This window comes from Salmo trutta, chromosome 15 (assembly GCF_901001165.1).
Source record: "Salmo trutta chromosome 15, fSalTru1.1, whole genome shotgun sequence".
Lineage (NCBI taxonomy): Eukaryota > Metazoa > Chordata > Actinopteri > Salmoniformes > Salmonidae > Salmo > Salmo trutta.
Window position 1 is genome coordinate 61226140 of NC_042971.1, and position 19735 is coordinate 61245874.

Below are 19735 nucleotides of genomic sequence, written 5' to 3' on the forward strand. Positions count from 1 at the left end.
TTACAATGACGGCCTACCAAAAGGCAAAAGGCCTCCTGCGGGGACGGGGGCCTGGGATTAAAAAAGTTAAATAAATACAATATAAATATAGGACAAAGCACACATCACAACAAGAGAGACAACACAACACTACATAAAGAGAGACCCAAGACAACAACATAGCAAGGCAGCAACACATGACAACACAGCATGGTAGCAACACAATATTACAACAACATGGTAGCAACACAACATGGTAGCAGCACAAAACATGGTACAAACATTATTGGGCACAGTCAACAACACAAAGGGCAAGAAGGGAGACAACAATATACATCCATTAAGGTGTCTGTAATATAATACACGTGGCAAAAACTAATGTAAACATTAATAAATTGATTTTTATTAGCTTCCAGAATATTTGTTACAATGGTGGGGGAGTGTCAAGAGCAGTCATTTAGTGTATAAATCATTGGTCACAACTGATATCAACGACCAAAGTCAGAGAGGAAGAGAGGAAGAGAGGTTTTACTCGTCCAAAATCTGTCCGCGTGAGATAAGATCTTTTTGTATGGAGGTCTGTGAGAGACTGTCAAATTACGCAAGGCTTATTTGATCCAATAGAAGTTTTGTAATGTTTAGGCTGTTACAAATGCACTGATATAAGTGGATGCACGTGACATTCCATAAACTTTGAGAAAAATGACTTTGTTGTTCACACAACTATCTGTCCTCTCATTGGCTAGAATGGCCCCACATGATCTCGCATGCCTTCAATGATTGAGGACTTGTATTTCCATTGTTAGAGTGGAAATAACTCGGCTATCTTGTCAATATTATAGATAATATTTGCCAAAGTGGATCATCGCTCCTGTTCACGGTAAATTGGGTCCGTGGAGAAAAAAATGTTTGATTGGTTCTATAGTTTCATCATGTTCTGTTAACATGACAACAAAGTGTATTTATGGGCTTCGTTTAAAAAATATGACAACCATGCAATACAACATTGTAATTTCTATATTCTAGAATTATTTGAAAACTACTAGGCCAAGATCGTTATAAAACAGACACTTCCCCTTTCAAAGGTTAATTGAAAGCCACACCTACTATACCTGATGCTATATAAACTGGGCACATGAGAGAACTTGCCATTGAATGTGTTCGAAGGTGAGTGTGTAGGTTAAGTTGATGTGGAAAATTTACGTAAACCCTCTTGTGACTTACTTTAACTATGTGTGTGAAACTTTAACAGCTTTAACTAATTCCTCAAAAAAGACACCTATCCTACGACTGCAAAAAAAAATAATGGTAAGTACTTTTTCATTAGTTGACTGGGTTTTTCTTTGGCATTGTACTCCCCCCCCCCCCCCCCCCCCCCCCCTTCTTCCTATACTATAAACAGTTACTGTAGAAGTTACATGTAATTAAAGTAGACAAGGAGTTGAATTAAAATGGGTCTTGTTGGCAGTCAATGTTGCTTCTCCTCCCAGCTTGTGTGCTGTACTGGGACTGCTCTTTGGTGGAGTGATTTCTCCTCTCCAGTGACTGGCCTTACACTCACAACTTGATAGCAGTTCATACCATTCTCTCTGACTTTTCAAAATGATTATTGTTGGCCTAAGGAGTGTTTATTTTTTTCTTGACAGAGGGAGTGCATTTCTGTCCACATTGGCCAAGCAGGAGTCCAGATGGGCAATGCATGCTGGGAGTTGTATTGTCTGGAGCATGGCTTCCAGCCAGATGGGACTATCCATGAGAACACTGCTCCTCAATTGACTGACTCATCGTTTGGCACCTTCTTCAGTGAGACTGGGGCTGGGAAATATGTTCCCAGGGCCATCTTCTTAGATCTGGAGCCCACTGTCATTGGTGAGGAAGAGCAAGCTGCATGTATAGTGGTGGTCTGTCCTAACCTGGTCCCAGATCTGTTTGTGGTTTTGCTAACTCCTATGTTCACTGTCATTGAATGACCTTAAAGAGTTTTGAAGACTGCACAAACAGATCTGGGACCAGGCTCTGTCTGCCCCAAATGGGGAAACAGTTCATGGTATGCATTTTGTAATGATTCAGTGTTTGTAGCATATGATGCTGTGCTGTCCTGTGGTATAACATTGCCTTTATATTGTTTGTCAATGATTTTGTTGTAGATGAGATCAGGAACGGTCACTATCGTCAGCTGTATCACCCTGAACAACTCATCAGTGGCAAGGAAGACGCTGCCAATAACTACGCTCGTGGCCATTACACCATCGGCAAGGAGATTGTGGACTCTGTCATGGACAGGATGCGCAAAATGGTGAGCTGCTGAATGTTTAAAGGGCCACTGCTGTTTACCATCCATTTTTAGATCATTTAAATTGGTACCATTGACTGGTTAGCTTGGCTCAACTATCATAACATCAAAATAATTTGTTTTACTGCTGAATGTTTAGTTTAAAATCTTAGGACGTTCCAACATTGGGTGAATTACTAATGATCCCATGTCTTCTGTCTTCAGGCTGACCAATGCACTGGACTACAAGGGTTCCTCATCTTCCATAGTTTTGGAGGAGGGACCGGCTCTGGCTTTGGGGCCCTGTTGATGGAATGCCTGTCTGTGGATTATGGCAAGAAGTCCAAACTAGAGTTCTCAATCTACCCTGCTCCCCAGGTGTCCACAGCAGTGGTGGAGCCCTACAACTCCATCCTGACCACCCACACCACCCTGGAGCACTCTGACTGCTCGTTCATGGTGGACAACGAGGCCATCTTTGACATCTGCAAGCGTAACCTGGGAGTGGAGCGGCCGTCTTACACCAACCTGAACCGCCTCATCGCCCAGATTGTTTCCTCCATCACAGCCTCCCTGCGCTTCGATGGAGCGCTCAACGTAGACCTAACAGAGTTCCAGACCAACCTTGTGCCTTACCCCCGTATCCACTTTCCCCTGGTCACCTATGCCCCCATCATCTCAGCAGAAAAGGCCTACCACGAGCAGCTCTCTGTCCCTGAGATCACCAACGCCTGCTTTGAGCCGGCTAACCAAATGGTGAAGTGTGATCCCAGACGCGGCAAGTACATGGCCTGCTGCTTGCTGTACCGTGGCGACGTGGTTCCCAAAGACGTCAACGCAGCCATCGCCAGCATCAAGACCCGGCGCAGCATCCAGTTTGTGGATTGGTGTCCCACTGGGTTCAAGGTGGGGATCAACTACCAGCCCCCTACGGTGGTTCCTGGAGGAGACCAGGCCAAGGTCCAGAGGGCTGTGTGCATGCTGAGTAATACCACAGCCATCGCTGAGGCTTGGAGTCGTCTGGACCACAAGTTTGACCTGATGTATGCCAAGAGAGCCTTCGTGCACTGGTACGTGGGTGAGGGCATGGAAGAGGGGGAGTTCGCTGAGGCCAGAGAGGATATGGCTGCTCTGGAGAAGGACTATGAGGAGGTGGGAGCAGACTCTGGGGATGCCTGTGAGGACGAAGAATACTAAATCCTGTTTGACAGTACATTTTTGGTCTACAGTAATGTCTAATAAAAACAAGTGTTTTGAGTTGTAATTTTCATAAATTGCTGTGCCATTTGCTTTTTTTAAGGTGGCTTGGTTGGCATGTGGTTGTAACTAGGTTGCTGGGTTAGTTAAGCTTTGTGGGAGATGGTGTTATTTAAAGGGGAATTTCACCTGCAGATCAAAGCAAGTGCTGCATGTAGCCACCTTTGTTTAAATTCTTCGCTAGTTTGAGTTATTAGCCCAGTTATAGCTAATTTCTAGTCCGTCTTAGTGTCAGTGTTGTATTTTGAAACTTAGCTTATTTAAGTACCCAGAGGGTAGCATGTCTGATTCTCAAATGTTATGGGAATAATGCATTTTATTTTAAAGTGGTTGCTTACCTCACACACATTTTCAGTCACCTTGTCAGAAGGATAAGTGTATTAACCGGTTAATGTCAAGCCCTCTGTTTTCAAGTCTCATGGAGTGTTGACCTAAAGAGCACCACACATTTTCTGCTACTGTTGGCTGAATTACAGAACCGCTATTTCCATATTAAAATGTTGTGGGATGCATTTAAGTGGTAGGCCTACATGGCCACTTAACTTAAAGTGGGTACAGCCTGTCCACACTAAACGTGAACCAGAATTTTCACAATGTTCAAGTTTGCGCTGAGACCTGACATTTCTCTGTGCCGAAAACAATTAAAGGGAATGTTGGCCATGACTGAGTTGGCTTGGGTGTGTCCTTACCATCTGTTAGCCTTGCCCGCAGTAGTTTCCTCCCACTTAAACTTCCTGCAGGTTAAGCTTAACTACAGATGTATGGCGAGATGCCGGTGGAAGCTTTCAATAGGTTGGTAGCCTACAGCATAATGAGAATGCAGTTATTGAATTGATGTAACTATTCTGAACAGTTTTGATAACTTCCAAAAGTAACTGGTCCATGTAGAATAAACCCTTCGCGTAATACCAAATAAGTTTGTGTGTGTAGGTGGCAGGGAAGTTAGGAGAAACCAAATTGGTGTAACTGGAGTAGTTTAAAACAAACTCCAAGAAACCAACATAAAAATAAACATGCCGGTCGCACACCTATACAAAATGAACGAACACGAGGGGAAACACATGTAATTAATGGGATTGGAACCAGGTGTGAAGGAAGACAAGACAAAACCAATGAAAAATGGATCAATGATGGCTAGAAGACTGTTGACGGCCGAGCACCACCTGGACAAGGAGGGGCATCGACTTCGGTAGAAGTCGTGACAGTACCCACCCCCCCGAAGCGCGGCTCCTCGGGGATGACCCGCATAGCGATCTGGATGGAGACGATGGAACTCTCGCAGCAACGATCCAACACATCCTCCACCGGAACCCAGCATCTCTCCTCCGGACCGTACCCCACCCAGTCCACAAGGTACTGAAGGCCCCTCGCCCGACGTCTTGAATCCAGGATGGATCGAACGGAGTACGCTGGGGCCCCCTCAATGTCCAGAGGGGGCGGAGGAATCTCCCACAACTCTGCCTCCTGAAGCGGACCGGTCTGAGGAGAGACATGCAACAAGGGGTTAATGCGGTAATGGAGGGGAAGCTTTAACATATAACATACCTTGTTCACTCTCCTCAGGACTTTAAACGGCCCCACAAACTGCAGACCCAGCTTCCGGCAGAGCAGGCGGAGGGGCAGGTTTCGGGTTGAGAGCCAGACCCTGTCCCCCAGTGCGACCACTGGGGCCTCACTGCGGTGACGGTCTGCGCCAACTTTCTGGTGCCGTACGGTGCGCTGAAGGTGGATGTGAGCGGTGTCCCAGGTTTCCTCCGCGCGCCGGAACCAGTCGTCCTACCGCAGGAGCCTCGGTCTGACTCTGATGCCAAGGAGCCAGAACCGGCTGATACCCCAACACACACTGAAAAGGAGAGAGGTTAGTGGAAGAGTGGCAGAGTGAGTTCTGGGCCATCTCTGCCCAGGGAACGAACGCCGACCACTCCCCCGGCCGGTCCTGGCAATAAGACCTCAGAAACCTACCCACATCCTGGTTAACTCTCTCCACCTGCCTGTTAATCTCAGGGTAAAAACCCGAGGTAAGGCTGACTGAGACCCCCAGACGTTCCATGAATGCCTTCCAGACTCTTGATGTAAACTGGGGGCCCCGATCAGACACTATATCCTCAGGCACGCCGTAGTGTCGGAAGACGTGTGTAAACAGAGCCTCCGCAGTCTGTAGGGCCGTAGGGAGACCGGGCAAAGGGAGGAGACGACAGGACTTAGAAAAACGATCCACAACGTCCAGGATCGTGGTGTTACCTTGTGAAGGAGGAAGATCGGTTAGGAAATCCACCGACAAGTGCGACCACGGCTGTTGTGGAACGGGTAAGGGTTGTAACTTACCTCTGGGTAGGTGTCTAGGAGCCTTGCACTGGGCGCACACTGAGCAGGAGGAAACATAAACCCTCACATCCTTAGCTGAAGTGGGCCACCAGTATTTCCCACTAAGACAGCGCATCGTCCGACCGATCCCAGGATGACGAGAGGAGGGTGACTTGTGAGCCCAGTAGATCAATCAGTCGCGGACAGCAGACGGAACGTACAGACGCCCCAGCTGGACACTGAGGGGGAACGGGCTCTGCACGTGACGCCCGCTCAATGTCCGCATCCAGCTCCCACACTACCGGTGCCACCAAACAAGAGGCTGGGATTATGGGAGTAGAATCTATGGACCGCTCCTCTGTGTCATACAGCCGGGACAGTGCGTCTGCCTTAACGTTCTGGGAGTCTGGTCTGTAAGAGAGGGTAAACACAAAATGGGTAAACACAAAATTCTGTCTCCTCGCCTCCCGGATGTACTCCAGATTGCGGTGGTCAGTCCAGATGAGAAAAGGGTGTTTAGCCCCCTCAAGCCAATGTCTCCACACCTTCAAAGCCTTGACGACAGCCAACAGCTCCCGGTCCCCCACATCATAGTTTCGCTCCACCGGGCTGAGCTTCTTAGAGAAGAAGGTACAGGGGCGGAGCTTAGGTGGCTTACCCAAGCGCTGAGAGAGCACAGCTCCTATCCCAGCCTCAGACGTGTCCACCTCCACTATGAATTGCAAAGACGGATCCGGATGAGCCAAAACAGGAACCAAGGTAAACAGAGCCTTCAGTTGCCTAAAAGCCCTGTCCGCCCCAGCCGACCACTGCAAGCGCACCGGACCCCCCTTCAGCAGTGAGGTAATGGGAGCAGCTACCTGACCAAAACCCCGGATAAACCTCCAGTAGTAGTTGGCAAACCCTAAAAATCGCTGCACCTCCTTCACCGTGGTGGGAGTCGGCCAATTACGCACGGCTGCAATGCGGTCACTTTCCATTTCCACTCCTGACGTGGATAGGCGATACCCAAAGGAGACGGACTGCTGAAAGAACAGGCATTTCTCAGCCTTGACGTATATGGGGCAGCAGGGTAGCCTAGTGGTTAGAGTATTGGGCTAGTAACTGAAAGGTTGCAAGCTCAAATCCCCGAGCTGACAAGGTACAAATCTGTTGTTCTGCCCCTGAACAAGGCAGTTAACCCACTGTTCCTAGGCCATCATTGAAAATAAGAATTTGTTCTTAACTGACTTGCCTAGCTAAATAAAGGTATACACGATATACACCCTGCCCCTGCAGGTCCCTGAAAATCTAATCTACAAAAGATTGGAAGACTGATGGAGCATTCTTCAACCCGTACGGCATGACGAGGTACTCATAAATGCCCTGAGGTAGTCGTCTTCCACTCGTCTCCCTCTCTGATACACACCAGGTTGTACGCACTCCTGAGATCCAGTTTGGTTAAAAAGCTCACCCAGTGCATTAACTCAATCGCCGTAGCGGGTAACTGTACCCCACTGTGATTTTATTGAGACCTTGATAATCAATGCACGGGCGCAGACCTCCATCCTTCTTCTTCACAAAAAAGAAACTTGAGGAGACGGGTGAAATGGAGGACCAAATGTAGGGGGCAGGTCTGTGCCAAATGACAGTAGGGGGCAGGTCTGTGCGTCATCCTGTGTGGGTGGCGGCTGTGCAGGACCCTTGTATCCTGGGGTTGGACTTTCTTAGGAGCACAGGCTGCCAGTTAGACCTAAATGGGGACACACTGAGCTTCCAGGGAGGGCCGGCAGTCACCATGGCCCCACCTAATGTCACATTCACTCAACCCAACAAACCCTTTACTCCAACAGTTAAAGCAGCAGAGACTCATGGCTGCCCCCTACCCCACATCTGTGTGTAACTTTTTCCCCAGCCCCTCTGTCACCTATGGCTGTGTGTTACATTCCCCCAGCTACCTCCATGACAAATCCCTCCGTGAGCCCGGGCCGCACCCCCCCCAGCCCAGCTACCCCAGATGGGAGAGGAGAGGACACTGTCTGCAGTGAGGGAGATATGGGGGAGGAACTGTGTTGGTCTTGACCCTGAGCAGCAGGAACGGTTGTGGCAGTTGCTGTTTGAATTCAGAGACAGCTTTGCGCTGAGTGAGGAAGAAGTGAGTAAGACTCATCTGGTGCAGCATGAGATCGACACAGGTGATGCTCGACCCATCAAGATGCGTCCCTACCGTATCCCGCTGGCACGCCAGGAGGCGGCAGACAAGGCTGTGTTGGAGATGCAGTAGGCAGACTTCATCGAGCCCTCAGATAGCCCCTGGGCGGCGCCAGTCGTCATGGTTTCTAAGAAGGGGGGAAGCTGAGGTTCTGTGCGGATTACAGGCGGCTGAATGAGGTAACCAGGAACGACTCATACCCCATACCACGTATCGATGAGTCGGTAGACCTGGTTAGGGGGTCCTCCTGGTTCTCCTCACTAGACCTCTGCAGTGGCTACTGGCAGGTGGCCCTCTCCCCAGAGGCCAGAGCCAAAACTGTGTTCTCCACTAACAGAGGACACTGGCAGTTTAACCTTTCTAGCGCAGGCGTTCCGCTAGCAACCCACCTCGACAACATGAAACGTGAAATTGCAGAGCGTGAAATTCAAATTACATAAATATAAATATTTAACATTCATGAAAATACAAGTGTTATACATCAAAATAAAGCTTAACTTCTTGTTAATCCAGCCGCTGTGTCAGATTTCAAAAAGGCTTTACGGCGAAAGCACACCATGCGATTATCTGAGGACAGCGCCCCGCATACAAAAGCATGAAAAACATATTTCAACCCTCCTTCAAAATGCATATAAAATGAATCCCAAACGTTACCAATAAACTTACCCAAACAAGTCAAACAACGTTTATAATCAAACCTTAGGCACTCTAATATGTAAACAAATGATACAATTTAAGACGGAGAATAGTATGTTCATTACCGGAGATAAATAACAAAGAACACTACAGCCAAAATGGGAGCCACTTAGAAAAACTACCACTTCTAGCTCATTTGTCCAAAAACCAGCCTGAAACTCTTTCTAGAGACTGTTGACATCTAGTGGAAGCCCTAGGAACTGCAATCTGGGAGGACGTCGCTTCATAATAAACATGATGGATGGTTTGTCCTCGGGGTTTCGCCTGCCATATCAGTTCTGTTACTCTCATAGACATTATTCTAACAGTTTTAGAAACTTTAGATTATTATATGCATATCCAATTATATGCATATCCTAGCTTCTGGGCCTGAGTAACAGGCAGTTTACGTTGGGCACGCTTTTTATCCGGATGTGAAAATACTGCCCCCTAGCCCAAAGAGGTTTTAAGGTCCTGTGCTTCGGCCTGTGCAACGCTCCATCTACTTTTGAGCGTTTAATGGACAGGGTGCTGGATGGCATCCCCCGACAGCAGTGTCTGGTATACCTCGATGACATCCTGTCCCATGGCAGCTCCTTCCAGTCAGCCCTGGTGGCGCTACGGCGTGTGCTGGAGCGGGTGGCTGCCGCAGGTCTGAAGCTCCACGCCGAGAAGTGCCACTTCATGAGGAGAGAGGTGTCCTTCTTGGGCCACCGAGTGGGTAAAGAGGGGATCAGCACCATGGAGGACAAGGTGGGGGGCTGTCCGAGACTGGCCCACCCCCACCAACCAGCGTCAGCTGAACAGCTTCCTGGGCCTGGCCTCGTACTACCGGAGGTTTGTACGGGGCTTCTCAAGCGTTGCTGCTCCCCTGAACCGCCTGCTGCCGAAGGACAAGGCTTGCACTTGGACAGTGGAGTGTGAGGAGGCCTTCAACACCCTCAAACGTGCACTGATCGAGGCCCCCGTGCTCACCCCCCTGACCTCACCTTACCCTTTATCCTGGACACAGATGTGAGTAATGTGGGCATGGGTGGGGTGCTGGCCCAGTTGGGCCAGAGGGGGAGAGAGTGGTGGTGTACTTCAGAAAAACATTTGACAAACATGAGCGCCGCTACTGTGTCACCCGGCGGGAGCTCCTGGCTGTTGTGGCTTCCATCAAACACTTCAAGTACTACCTGGGTGACCTGCCCTTTACTGTGAGGACTGACCACTCTGCGCTCCAGTGGCTCATGTCTTCCAGAGAGCCAGAGGGGTAGTTGGCACGCTGGTTGGAGGAGCTTCAGCCGTATGACTTCACAGTGGTGCACAGGACAGGGGCATGCCACTCCAACGCAGACGCCATGTCCCGTCGGCCCTGTACTGCAGACGGCTGCCGCCACTGTGAGCGGAGAGAGGGACGGGAGAGAGCGCTGTGTGCAGAGGAGGGGGTCTGTGCCACAGTGTGTCGGGCGAGCGGGTCTGTCTGCTGTGAGCTGCAGACTGTCGACGTGGCCGAATGGGGGCAGCAGCATGGACGGGACACAGACCTACAGCCAGTGCTACAGTGGGTAGAGGCGCAGGTGAGGCCACCGTGGGAAAAGGTGACAGCGCTCACACTCCCGACCAAAGAGTTATGGTCAAAGTTTGAGAGACTGCGGCTGGCTGATGGCGTGCTACAGCAGGCATGGAAGGAGTCAGCTATGGGAGAGGAGAGGTGGCAGGTGGTGATCTCAAAAGCACTTGTGGGAGGCTGTGCTCCAGAGTACTCGGGGGGGGGGGATTGGACACTTTGGGGTCACAAAAACACTCCACCGCCTCCGTCAAGGCTTTTACTGCGGGCAACACAAGAGGGTTGTGGAGGACTGCACAGCGAGAAAGGGCCCCCCAGGCCGCTCTCATGCTCAGCTCCAACAGTTCCCAGTGGGGGCACCCATGGAGAGGGTGGGAGTGGATGTAGTTGGGCCGTTCCCCACCACAGACAGTGGAAACAGCTGGGTGCTCACGGCCATGGACTATTTCACAAAATGGCCCGAGGCCTATGCTCTGCCTGACCAGGAGGCAGAGACCATCATCGACAGCCCTGACAGCGGGAATGTTCAGCATGTTTGGAGCTGCGGAGTCCATCCACAGCGACCAAGGCAGAAACTTTGAGTCCTGTGTGTTCGCCACCATGTGTGAGAGGCTGGGTATGCACAAGACCCGCACTACTCCTCTCCATCCGCAAAGTGATGGCCTTGTGGAGCACTTTGACAAAACGCTTGGTCAGCAGTTGGCCATCGTCTCTGCCAAACACCAGCGTGACTGGGACAAGCACCTGCCTATGGTCCTCATGGCATGCCGCTCCACTGTCCAAGACTCCACCTCCTGCACGCCTGCCCTCCTCATGCTGGGGAGAGAGATCCGCACCCCTGCGGAGATGGCGTTTGGTCGGCCCCTGGATAGCCCTCATGTTCCCCCGGGACCGAAGTATGCCTGGAGACTTCAGGACCGCCTGGAGACAGCCCACACCTTCGCCAGAGAGCAGCTGGTGAATGCAGGTGTGAGGCAGAAGAGGAACTATGACGTGCACACCCGGGGAAGGCACTTTGTGGCTGGGGAGCTGGTCTGGGTCTACAGCACCCTAAGAAAAAAAGTCAGATGCCCCAAGTTGGACAGTCACTGGGCGCGACCCTGCAGCATCCTGGAGAGGGTAGGGGAGGTTGTTTACCGGGTTCAGCTTCCTCGGTAAGCAGGTGGCACTGCTCCCGGGACAGTTTAGCCCCATACAGAGGGGCCTCTTCTCCCCAAACCCCCGGGACCCCCACAATTCCCCTCTCTGGCAATGACATTCCCCAAGCACCCACCCCCAGGCGCCGCAGACAAGGCTCCAGACAACAGTCTCCCTCCCTGTGTCACCGTGTGGTTCCCCAGAGCCACGGACTGTATTCCCCGTTCCCGCATCCTTGTCCCCCATATCCCTGCCTTCATCCCCTGGGTCCCAGAGGGGCAGCTCCCTGCCACGGATGGAGCCCCATGTTTCACATCTGGACACTCTGTGACAATCACGGCCACGAAAGCAAAGGAAACCTCCGGGTCGCTTCAGAGACTTTGTTTGTTCCCTCGGGGACGAGGGACTTTGTGGTGGGGGGCTGTGTAGTGACCCGTGTGTTATGTGTTAGGCTATTAGTTGGTTGTGTTGTACTTACCACTACCCAGTATTCGCGGGGTCCGACATGCCAATCAACCTGCTATCTGCCAATCATGGGAATGCCTGGAATGTTCTGATGCCGGGCATCCTGGTGGTTGGCGGAGTGGCGTGGACAATTGTTCCTTTATGATCTAGTCCAGTCATTACAATACCTTAATATAAAATGACTCAAGTAAAAGTCACCCAGTAGAATACTACTTGAGTAAAAGTCTAAAAGTATTTGGTTTTAAATATACTTAAGTAAAAAAGTAAATGTAATTGCTAAAATATATTTAAGTATCAAAAATGTCAAATTACTTATATTAAGCAAACCAGGCGGCATAATTTAATTTATTTATCGATAGCCAGAGAGACACTCAGACATAATTTACAAACCAAGCATTTGTGTTTAGTGAGTCTGCCAGATCAGAGGCAGTAGGGAGGACAAGGGTTGTATTCTTGATAAGTGCGTGAATGGGACCATTTTCCTATCTTGCTAAGCATTCAAAATGTAACGAGTACTTTTGGGTGTCAGGGAAAATGTAAAGAGTAAAAAGTACACTATTTTCTTTAGGGATGTGGTGAAGTAAAAGTAAAATTTGTCAAATAAATAGTAAAGTACAGCTACCACAAAAAAATGACTTAAGTAGTACTTTAAAGTATTTTACTTAAGTACTTTACCCTACTGGCTAGCGAAGCAGGCTAGCTAACGTTAGCTAGCGAGGCAGGCTAGCTAAGCTGTACTGTCTTTGCTAAAAACGTTATCTAGCCTGCCTCGCTAGCTAAAGTTAGATAACCTGCCTTGCTTATCAAAAGAAAGCTACCTACATAACATTTTGCTGGTTATCTAATGTTGTTAGCTAAATTACACAAGAGAGGTCATTATCGGAGGGCCTGCTGTCCGGACCTCTGGCAGTCTCTATGGGGGTACCACAGGGTTCAATTCTTGGGCCAACTCTTTTCTCTGTATACATCAATGATGTCGCTCTTGCTGCTGGTGAATCTCTGATCCACCTCTACGCAGACGACACCATTCTGTATACTTCTGGCCCTTCTTTGGACACTGCGTTAACAACCCTCCAGACGAGCTTCAATGCCATACAACTCTCCTTCCGTGGTCTCCACCTGCTCCTAAATACAAGTAAAACTAAATGCATGCTCTTCAACCGATCGCTGCCTGCACCTGCCCGCCTGTCCAGCATCACTTCTCTGGACGGTTCTGACTTAGAATTTGTGGACAACTACAAATACCTAGGTGTCTGGTTAGACTGTAAACTCTCCTTCCAGACTCACATCAATCATCTCCAATCCAAAGTTAAATCTACAATTGGCTTCCTATTTCGCAACAAAGCATCCTTCACTCATGGTGCCAAACATACCCTCGTAAAACTGACCATCCTACCAATCCTCGACTTCGGCGATGTCATTCACAAAATAGCCTCCAATACCCTAGTCAACAAGCTGGATGCAGTCTATCACAGTGCCATCCGTTTTGTCACCAAAGCCCCATATACTACCCACCACTGCAACCTGTACGCTCTCTTTGGCTGGCCTTCGCTTCATAATCGTCGCCAAACACATTGGCTCCAGGTCATCTACAAGACCCTGCTAGGTAAAGTCCCCCCTTATCTCCGCTCACTGGTCACCATAGCAGCACCCACTTGTAGCACACGCTCCAGCAGGTATATCTCTCTGGTCACCCCCAAAGCCAACTCCTCCTACTACCTCTTCCCCTACTGTATTTATTTATTATTTTGCTCCTTTGCACCATATTATTTATATTTGAACTTTGAACTTTCTTCAAATTACAAATCTACCATTCCAGTGTTTTACTTGCTATACTTTATTTAATTTGCCACCATGGCCTTTTTTGCCTTTACCTCCCTTATCTCACATCATTTGCTCACATTGTATATAGTCTTATTTCTTTCTACTGTATCATTGATTGTATGTTGTTTTACTCCATGTGTAACTCTGTGTTTTTGTATGTTGTCGAACTGCTTTGCTTTATCTTGGCCAGGTCGCAATTGTAAATGAGAACTTGTTCTCAACTTGCCTACCTGGTTAAATAAAGGTGAAATAAAATAAATAAATAAAAAATTATATTCCAGTATCTCTGGTTATACCCACCACCACCACACCAAGTTAACGTTACTGGTGCAGACTTTGGGACCAACGAACACCAATCACCTATTCCGCAAACTAAGGTCCTTCCGCAGGGCATTCAAAACATGTAACTTTGGTTGTGGAGACATGGTCAATCAATATAGGTCTGCCTTCCTTTGAATGCATTGGGGGCGATGACACAACAGAGCCCCATTCAATGAAGGGAAGTGGAGGGGCGATTTGAAGATGGGAGTTTGGCAATATGATTTGTTAACATAATTAGTAATCCAAGCCTTACTTTAATTTACTCATTGTAATGCACTGAGGTTCCAAACTTTGTTTTAGACAAGACCAAAATTGTCCTACTTACACTTTGTAGTGAATTTTGACACTAGAATACATGTTTCTGACTCATATCGATGCCACATCAAAGGGATTAGTTGCTTTTCAGCAGCATTTACTCTTTAAGCAAAATATTGCAAATTGCAACAGTTTTGACACTCTTCAAGTTGTTCTTCTGCCTCAGTGTTGCCAGAATATAAATGTGTAGCTGAAGATAATTTATTTGCCATTTTAAAGCATGCTGACTGATAACAATAGAAAACCGGAAGAATGACAAATCAATCAAAATGGTTGCTTTTATTTAATTGTAAATAAGTTTAACATTTTATTTTTACCCAAAAATATTTTAGTAACAGTCTACATTCCAAAAATAAAGATAACTATGATAAATGTAAGCATTATGTTTGACTTCTGCAATGAAAAGTATTTCGCTGTATTACAGAAAACAGGACGTTGGGACTGAGGAAAGTAGTTTAATTACATGTGATCTATGGCGTTCAAGCACAAAACAAGTAGTGCTGTGTGTGTACACTGATGTCTATGGTTGTACATGTAGAATGGTTTTGATTGAATGATTTTATGGTGTATAATTTACCTATACAATTCTCCTGATAGTTGTTGTATCCCAATTTTGTCCTGTTTCTAATGTTTTACAAAATGCACCATAGAGTCTGAGGGTGAAATTAAACCAGTGGGGGCTGCTGAGGGGAGAACGGCTCATAATAATGGCTGGAACGGAGCAAATGGAATGGAATCAAACACCTGGATACCATGGAAACCATGTGTTTGATACCATTCCACTGATTCCACTCCAGTCATTACCACAAGCCTGTTCTCCCCAATTAAGGTGCCACCAACCACCTGTGAACGAGGCCCTCTTCATTCAATGTTCTGTAATTCCATTACAGACCAAGGCACATGGTTGCTACAGAGTAAATACAGAGTCCAAAGACAAATTAACATCAAAATATGAAATGATATGACTGATTAGATTTATAATAGAGAAGAAAACGCTAACATTTACTCATTTTTCAAACTATAAATTTCTATTGCTGCTTTTTCTATTTTTCAACAAGAATAACTAATACTGAGTACGTAAGAGCATGGCATCTCATAAACAAGTGAGTCACAAGTAAAACAGTATCTAATAAATTCACAACAAGTAATCTAGGAAAGCAAAAGTTCTGCTACTTTTGTTTGGCATATCTTAACGAAAAGAGAAGACAGATGGGTTACAAAGTAATGCATCAATAGTTAAGCTCAGTGATCTGATGCGTTGATTTCAACATTGAGGTGTCAGACTAGCCTGGTTGCCATGTTTGTTGGCGCTGTCATGCCAACTCCTTGTCACTCATTGTCATGTTTTTTTTTTTGTTGCTAGGCAAGAACACAAAACACACTGGCACTCAGGCTACGTTCAGACAGTCATTACAGTACAATGAGAGCAATCATTCAAACAAGTCCATTTCAATTTCAACAATTAACAAAGCATTAATACACTATAGGACTATAGCAGTTAAGCAGTTGCACAAAGGCTATTATAGGCATAATAATACAAATGTATATAATGTCAATAGGAGATGCCATTGAAAATAAACATATGTAGATATCTAAGGAGCCCGTTTCTCTCAATACATTTTCTAGATAGACAGTCTGCTAATGTGCTCCTATTAATGGCTCACAATAGAAAGCAATACACAATTTGGCTTTCAACATCACTGCAAAATGTCTACAATTCCAGTAGTTTAGTATGATATACATGTTTATCTTTGATTCCAAAATGGTTGCCATTAGGATGACAACCTTGCATCAAAACCTGAAGTTATGGTTTCATCAGCAGCTATGGTAATGCTGAGATAATGTAGAGATAATGTAGTGATGATAATACATTTAGATCATTCAGAACCTGATACGTGAGTTAAAAGTTTCAGTCCATTTTTCTGTCAAAAAAAAATATCAACCCAAAAAACACAACGACATATGGACTTCCCTGTATAACAGAAATGCACATTAGTACACACTCTATTCTATTAGTAAAAACAAAAACCACTATCCTGTAAATACATTCTAAAGGGATCTGATCTTCAAATTACACATTTTCATTGCCTTCATTCTTTTGTTTCAGACAAGAAGGCCACCCGCACTATAGGGCACAGGAGAATTGTCTGACGTGTCAAAAAGCCTCAGAAACAATTCAGTCAATTAAAACGTGTCCATGTTTTACACAGTATACAGAGTGCCATAGGTTTGTTGGCTCGTTCACAATGGCAGCAATAAGCCAATGATGTGGTATTGTTTTTAATAGATCTGCCCGATACAGATCAACACTCACCTAATGAATGTACCAACTGGGGCACAGGTGTCTCACCTAATGAATGTACCAACTGGGTACAGGCGTCTCACCTAAGGAATGTAGGCAGATGTCACATTTGGAATATCAGATACGTAACACTTAAAAATGCTCACTTGCAAAATATCACCACATGCAAGTTGAAAGTGAAGGTGAACCGTGAATTAGGTATGGATGGTATTGTTCAGTAACATAAACATAGTCAGACGGCATTTTTGTTCACTAATTTGAACATTCAACCAACCAAGTTTGAAAATAAATTTAAACAGTGCATGAACAAATAAAACACGTAGAAATGTAACAATTATAGCTAACGTTACAAATATTTTTTTGTTGTTGTTGTTAGTTTTAATATGAATCCAAATTCATTAAGAAGACACTCGTTACATGAAATATTTAGCCTTCGTTGTTCAGTAGAGCATCTCACCACTTCCTTGACCTTCTTTGACACTTTACGGTTTTATAATAATAATCACTTTTGAAGCCATCTCATGATGCACAAGGTGCATAGTTTCTAGCATAGTGCCCCTGAGAATGGAATGATACCTGAATAATGTATATACATCTTTAGGACACATATTTAGGACACATCTTTAGGGCAAATCTTTAGGGCACATCTTTAGGACACATCTTTAGGGCACACCTTTAGGGCACACCTTTAGGGCACACCTTTAGGGCACACCTTTTAGGCACACCTTTTAGGCACATCTTTAGGGCACATCTTTAGGGCACATCTTTAGGGCACATCTTTAGGGCACATCTTTAGGATACATCTTTAGGATACATCTTTTGGGCACATCTTTAGGGTACATCTTTAGGGTACATCTTTAGGGTACATCTTTAGGGCACATCTTTAGGACACACATTTAGGGTACATCTTTAGGACATACCTTTAGGGCACATCTTTAGGGCACATCTTTAGGGCACATCTTTAGGACACACCTTTAGGGCACATATTTTAGGCACATCTTTAGGGCACACACCTAGGGCTGGTTTCCCAGATACAGATTAAGGGTTCACTTTAGCCAGCATCCTAATAGCAGTTGTTTTGACGGTGTTGAGGGTGGAACTGCATTAGAGCTGTCAATCAATCAAATGTATTTATAAAGCCTTTTTTTTTTTTTTTTACAAAATGTTGAATAACAGGTATCAAACAGTTTATATTGTATAGAATGTTTGAAACAGCTGGTCAAATTGGCCATGGACTGTATGTCAACACTTTGGGAAGATTAGCCCCACCTTGTGGGTTAACAGGGACTTCGGGAAGATTAGCCCCACCTTGTGGGTTAACAGGGACTTCGGGAAGATTAGCCCCACCTTGTGGGTTAACAGGGACTTCGGGAAGATTAGCCCCACCTTGTGGGTTAACAGGGACTTCGGGAAGATTAGCCCCACCTTGTGAGTTAACAGGGACTTTGGGAAGATTAGCCCCACCTTGTGGGTTAACAGGGACTTCGGGAAGAATAGCCCCACCTTGTGGGTTAACAGGGACTTCGGGAAGATTAGCCCCACCTTGTGGGTTAACAGGGACTTCGGGAAGATTAGCCCCACCTTGTGGGTTAACAGGGACTTCGGGAAGATTAGCCCCACCTTGTGGGTTAACAGGGACTTCGGGAAGATTAGCCCCACCTTCTGAGTTAACAGGGACTTTGGGAAGATTAGCCCCACTTTGTGGGTTAACAGGGACTTTGGGAAGATTAGCCCCACCTTGTGGGTTAACAGGGACTTCGGGAAGATTAGCCCCACCTTGTGAGTTAACAGGGACTTTGGGAAGATTAGCCCCACTTTGTGGGTTAACAAGGACTTTGGGAAGATTAGCCCCATTTTGTGGGTTGAACCAGATCCAAATAAACCAAGTAACAAAACAAAAAAACGGAGACATATCAAAGTAGTTTAACTAGTGCCACAATGATTTACAACGATCCATCCCTGAACAACAACTCACACTGATATATATGATATACAGATGTAGGATCGTAATTTGATCACTGTTTTGTTTCTGAGAATTGCAAACTTGCTGTGTTTTTGACTTTTAAAAACCCTACAAAAATGTCCATTAATTATAATCCACACAATTCACATTTCCTATTGCAGCAGGATTATTTTACTGCTGTAGCAAACTGGTTCATATTAAGATCCTACATCTGTCTCTCCATAAACCCTTCCCATTCCCTCCTCAAGACTTGTCAATAACGGGAGTCAAGGCAACGTAGCTGCTGCCATTTTTTTCGTCAGCCTCCTTGTTGCTCACGGGGGAATAAGATGTGTCTTCCTTTGTTGACTTCTATAGATGAAGACAGCGGAGGGATGGAGAGAATGGAGGATGGAGTAGAGAGCAAGAGTGGAGTGAGAGAGTAGAGTGAGAGAGTGGAGTGAGAGAGAGTGGAGGGAGAGAGAGAGAGAGTGGCAAAAGAGAGAGAGTGGAGAGAGAAAGAGAGTGGAGAAAGGGAGAGATATTGGAGGGGGGGAGAGAGAGAGAGAGAAGGGAGAAAGAGTGGAGGGAGAAAGAGAGTGGAGAGAGAGAGTGGAGGGAGAGAGAGGGGAGAGAGAGAGAGGAGAGAGAGAGATAGTGGAGGGAGGGAGAAAGAGTGGAGGGAGGGAGAGCGAGTAGAGGGATGGAGACAGTGGAGGGATGGAGAGAGTAGAGGGAGGGAGTGGAGGGAGAGAGAGTGGAGGGAGAGAGAGAGTGGAGGGAGAAAAGAGTGAAGGGACAGAGAGAGTGGAGAGAGAGAGAGTAGAGGGAGAAAGAGTGGAGGGAGAAAGAGTGGAGGGAGAAAGAGTAAAGGGACAGAGAGAGTGGAGAGAGAGAGAGTAGAGGGAGGGAGACAGTGGTGAGTAGAGGGAGGGAGTGGAGGGAGAGAGTAGAGAGAGAGTGAGAGAGAGAGAGGGGAGAGGTAGTGGAGGGAGAGAGTGGAGGGAGAGAGTAGAGAAAGAGAGGGGAGAGATAGTGGAGTGAGAGAGAGATGAGACGGTGGAGGGATGGAGAAAGAGGAGGGAGATAGCAGAGAGAGAGAGAGGGGATAGTGGAGGGAGGTAGAGAGTGGAGGGAGAGAGGGGTAGAGACAGTGGAGGGAGGTAGAGTGGACGGAGAGAGTGAGGTAGAGAGTGGAG

At 46.7% G+C, this 19735-nt stretch overlaps 2 protein-coding genes across 3 annotated transcripts in view; one reads left to right on the top strand and one right to left on the bottom strand.

The window, feature by feature from the left end:
• Positions 1-1127: 1127 nt before the first annotated feature.
• On the top strand, positions 1128-4171 carry LOC115149498 (tubulin alpha-8 chain-like). The gene is made up of 5 exons (XM_029692428.1): positions 1128-1146; positions 1232-1287; positions 1626-1848; positions 2127-2275; positions 2477-4171. Exons 2-5 carry the CDS (start codon positions 1285-1287, stop codon positions 3446-3448), a joined length of 1347 nt encoding a protein of 448 aa, XP_029548288.1. The 5' UTR covers positions 1128-1146; positions 1232-1284; the 3' UTR covers positions 3449-4171.
• A 10384-nt stretch (positions 4172-14555) lies between these two features.
• Positions 14556-19735, bottom strand: part of scarb2b (scavenger receptor class B, member 2b) — a 51374-nt gene continuing 46194 nt past the window's right edge. The window contains exons 12-13 of one of the 2 annotated variants that reach the window (XR_003866883.1): positions 16643-18908; positions 14556-16606 (exon numbers count right to left, since the gene is read on the bottom strand). Coding sequence is in view for 1 of the 2 variants with exons in the window: in XM_029692429.1 (XP_029548289.1) it covers positions 18801-18908 (108 nt within the window). In the remaining variant the exon portion in view is untranslated. Of the gene's footprint in view, positions 18909-19735 lie in introns of both variants that reach the window. The other variant, XM_029692429.1, reaches the window with a different exon arrangement.